The sequence below is a fragment of the Montipora foliosa genome, chromosome 4 (assembly GCF_036669935.1).
Source record: "Montipora foliosa isolate CH-2021 chromosome 4, ASM3666993v2, whole genome shotgun sequence".
In the NCBI taxonomy this organism is placed as follows: domain Eukaryota; kingdom Metazoa; phylum Cnidaria; class Anthozoa; order Scleractinia; family Acroporidae; genus Montipora; species Montipora foliosa.
Window position 1 is genome coordinate 43,237,195 of NC_090872.1, and position 4,798 is coordinate 43,241,992.

The 4,798-nt window shown below is 39.3% G+C and overlaps 1 protein-coding gene across 4 annotated transcripts in view; it reads left to right on the forward strand.

The window, feature by feature from the left end:
- The first annotated feature begins 1,912 nt into the window (after positions 1-1,912).
- Positions 1,913-4,798, forward strand: part of LOC137999282 (uncharacterized) — a 59,662-nt gene continuing 56,776 nt past the window's right edge. For 3 of the 4 annotated variants that reach the window (XR_011122941.1, XM_068845119.1, XM_068845118.1), the window contains exons 1-2: positions 1,919-1,981; positions 2,144-2,192. Coding sequence is in view for 2 of the 4 variants with exons in the window: in XM_068845119.1 (XP_068701220.1) it covers positions 1,969-1,981; positions 2,144-2,192 (62 nt within the window). In the remaining 2 variants the exon portion in view is untranslated. Of the gene's footprint in view, positions 1,982-2,143; positions 2,193-4,798 lie in introns of all 4 variants that reach the window. The other variant, XR_011122943.1, reaches the window with a different exon arrangement.

Below are 4,798 nucleotides of genomic sequence, written 5' to 3' on the forward strand. Positions count from 1 at the left end.
GATATCTGTTCGACATTTTTTAAGACCATTTTCTCCAGACATTCCTCTGAAACCCAGCGTATAGCTGAAAGATTGATGTTCCTCTCGAGGAATTATTTAAATCTTTTTTTGGAATTTTGGTCTTAATTATTCACAGACGTTTCGACTGAAACCGTCAGTCTTCATCAGTGAGGTTTGTCACGTGATAGTGAACTACCACGTGACAAACTTCACTGATGAAGACTGATGGCTTCAGTCGAAATGTCTGTAAATAATTAAGACCAAAATTCCAGAAAAAGATTTAAATAATTCCTCACTTGAATTGAATCTGGATGAATAACAACATTCACTTTCACATTGATGTTCCTCTCTTTACAGTATCTTCTGATACTTCTTGAACTGAGTCCCTGTGCCTCTATTAATCAAGGCAGAGAGTTAAAGCAAACATAATGCGCCGACCAACTCGAAACTTCAACATCCCCCTTCCCGGGCAAAGCCCGGGCATTTGATTGGGTCGTTCAAATCCCCGCCCCCTCGGGCCAAAATGGCGTTCAAATGCCCTATCCTATCGTCGGATTTGTCTGTCATACTCTACTAAAGAACAATCGTCGTCGGCTCCTGTAGTCTTTAATAAAGACTTTTGAAGACCTTATTTGTAAGCCAATCTCTCACAAATGCTATATCTCTTCCTTTAAACTCTTCCATCTCGTCCAAACACGTGTTTTAAAGCTGTTAGCGACTTCGGTGTCCGAAAAAAAATGATTTGCAACCTGACACTTCCGGTTCAATTTTCCCCACCCAACGCAGGCACAGGTCAAACTCCCCACTCTCCGGGCACAGAAGATAGTCAAATGCCCGGGTTTGCCCGGGGGGGATGTTGAAGTTTCGATTTGATCGGCGCATAACCTTCCATGGTTCAGATTGATAAATCAAGACGTGAATAAAATGCTGTTACAACTCTAGCTAATTGCGCCAAACCTATAGCTACCAGGATAGAGTGCTTGAAGTCTTTCACTTATAGCCTTGTGGGATAACTTCTTTTTTACGAGGTCTCGTATGAATTCCTCTACAACGAATTCCTCCAAATTCATTTTCGGTCGATTTCTGTTTCAAAAATGGCCGCCTTTTCTATGATCACCTGACCTCTGGTTGAGCCTCCTCTCATGGTGTTGACGCGCAAATTGTCATGGGATCGAGGTAACAAAATTGAAAATGAGAAATGTAGAGCTCGAAATAAAGATGACAATGATAGGATGACGTTAAGACTTCAAAATAACATTCAACTTTGAAATTTATAATATAAGAGTTATAATCTACCATGGAACCGAGGCAAAAAAATTACAGAGTGCAAAAGATGGAATGCAGGAACTGAACATGGAACCGAGCCAAAATAATTGCAAAATACAGAAACGGATGATGGAAGGCAATCATAAGATGAAGGACACCTAATTTCTCAATTAAAGCTTAGGAGATAATCCCGAAAAGGAGAAATGATCGCCAGAATTGCGAATGGCATTTAGAAATTCGTCATAAAATTTTTGAAGAAGAACAAGAAAATTTAGATGGCCACGTGGTATACTCATCTTTAGCAGCGTTGGATGCTGCTTGCTGTGCATTAACAGAAAACCATGATTCCGTATTCCGAATTCCCGATTCCGGAATCAAAATTTTCCTTTTTCATGTTCCGCATACACCAATGAAAAATGTCCAATAAAATATAACCAGCGAGCAGAAATTCATTTAATGTTCGGCTGGCAAGAGCAAATGCACCTGTAAAGAGACTATTATGATAATTGCTAAAGAAACGCAGACCCAGTGAATGACCCAGTGACATTACGTTCTCAGCCAACCAAAAACCGCTTTCCATTGTGAACCAATGACCACGTCGATTGTAATCGGTGAAATTATGACTGAATTTCTATTTGCATAAATTATTGAGACCGCTCAACCACGCAAACAAACATTCATTGCATCTCATTGGTACTAACGATGCCTCCGAATGGTAAGTGTTATTCTGAAATTGTTCAGAAGTTGTATGTGATGCTGAGAGCCTAAGTAAATTATTGAGTTCCCGAATTTGAGTGCTATTAAGACACAGTTAATTCCTTAAAATAATTCGGTTGACTTGACCTCGCTAAAATTATTTTCTCCAAAATTTTTGCAGTCAAACCATGTCATATGAAAATGTTTTCCAGATCTTACAAAAGCTACAGGTATTCATTGTTTTGTTACTTAAATTTAGTGTTGTTGTGTTTGCGTTTAACGTTACCTCAAGGCTCATGTAGCGCACAAATATTTAGGTAATCTGCTTTCGGCATAATTTCTGCAACGCAAACGCTGGTGCCCACTGGCCATGCACGCATGAGATCAACCCTTTCACCAGCTGATTCTTCAATGAGGTTTGGTCTTAAGACGGCCAGGTGGTCCCCACTTGCGCGACAAGTACAAAGCATAATTATAAGCATAAGAAAAATCGTGTGGGACCGGGCATAAAATAAGCATAAACACAGTTGCGTAAGCACAAGCACAAGAAAAGGAAATTTTCCTCACGCTTGTACTTATTTGCGATCCCAAGTGGGAACCGGCGTGAGTTGAGCATAAGCACAGCACAAGCACGATCGGACGATGCGATTCCATCTTGAATCTTACTGAGTCTTCTCGGAAGTTACTACGCTTGCATAAACCAAATTGTTTCATTGTGTGAACGTCGCAAACTCATCCTTGTGCTTATCGTATAAGTGGGAACCGGGCTTAGGTGACAGAGCTATTATGGTAGCAGCTCCAACACTCTAAAACTCTCTTCGAAAACAACTTCACATACATACATACACATACACATTCTTTATTTAAACACGATAAAATTTAAAAGCACTGACGTGCTTGTGGGGTCGTGTGTTATACTAAAAATATTACATAAAATAAAATGTGTACTATGTCGAAATGCTAGTTTAGATAATTGAGATACAAGGTAGAACTATTTAAGAATTGACACCTGCAACTAAAAAATAATAAACCGTCTGTAGAAGAGACTCAAAAACATTTAAAATCATTATAAAATCTAGGGAGTGATTGAACTGACTGGGCATTAAAATTAATATTTTTTACGTACGTGTGTTTCTTAACAATGCGGAAGAATGTCTTGAAGTTGTTTCCTGTGTAATGGGTGCATACATTGTTCCATAGCATGGCTCCTCTGTGTCCGACTGAGTTTTTCAGAAAATAGGAATTAAATCGTGGGACGGTAATCCTGTTACAGTTTCTAAGATTGTAGTTGGTAAAAGGCCTGTTCACTAAACAGGATAATGTAGGAGGTGATTCTTCGCTAACAATTTTATAAAATAGTTTGATTAAACGAAGTTTGTACATATAGTCTATAGTGTCCCAGTTTGTGTGTTGATAGACATCAGAGGAGGGCAAGTCCTTGGGTAGCTTGTATATCACCCTTGCTGCCCTTCGGTGGAGAATTTCAAGGGAGTTTAGTTGCTCTGCATTGGTACACCCTCCCCACACAATAAGGCCATATAAGACGGAGGGTAGAATGACTTTAAAATGTATATACAAGTCCAGTAAGGCATTCTTACTTAGAAAGGAACTAGGTTTTAACAGGTTTAGTTTGTTTAAAAAGCTCTTTTTCACGTCAAGATGGCGTGACCACAAAAGATGGTGATCTATAGTGACACCTATAAGTCAAGTATGATTTACTCATTCAATTCGTTCTTTGCCTATAATTACTGAATTTAGAGGCCCAATGAACTGCGTTTTCGTTAGCAACATTGCTTCACATTTTGTCGCGTGAGGGGATGTTATTTTCTGAACACCGGTTGTATAATTCTATTAGAGCATGGTTCAAAAGAGTAACAGCATCATCAACAGTATCTCCACTACAGTACAGGGTGGTGTCATCTGCATACATAAGTGTACATGTAGTGCCAGAGTGAACTGCAGTTGGCAGGTCGTTTGTATACAGTGTAAACAATGTTGGTCCCAGGATGGATCCTTGTGGGATCCCACAATTAACCTTTGCGACATATGACTGCTGGCCATTCACTATTGTTACCTGGTAACAATCTGATAGATAGTCAGTTAGCTATGACAGGAGGGAGTCCCGAATTCCAAACTGATGCTTTAACTTGTTCAGTAAAATCTTGTGGGACACACAGTCAAAAGCTTTCCTAAAATCCACGAACGCAGCTGCAATCACCTTATTCTCATCAATAGCCCTTCGCCATTTTCAGAAAGGTGCACTAGTATTAATTCCGTAGAATGGCCCATTCGGTATGCCCATTGCTTGTCAGATATCAAATTCTTTTCCCGAACATGGTGGACAATTGTGTCCGAAACGCATGACTGCATGATTTTGCTTGGAACACTTAAAAGAGAAATAGGTCTATAATTACTGACGTCAGTTGCATCATCTTTCTTAAATACTGGCACGAGCCAGGCTTTTTTCCAGTCATTGAAAGTTTCTCCGGCTTGCTCACATAACAAAAACAATCGAGACAGTGGTCTCACAATAGCAGGCTCCGCTAGTTTTAACAACTTTGGTGAAATACAGTGCGGGTCAGCAGACTTGTTTACTTTGATAGCTTTTAATTTTTGATGAATCATGTTTTCCGTCACTGTTATGTTCGTACAGTTACTACGTAATGTGAACGGTTTTAAGGCGCATCTTAAGACTTGTCCTTTTAGAACTGTATATTGGAGATCAATTTTGTCAGTTTCTTACTTGCATGCATATATATTCCTTTTATTGCCTTTTTTATATATGTTCTTCATTCCTTTGGTTTGTTTCTTCTAAAGTAATTACAGTTCTAATGCG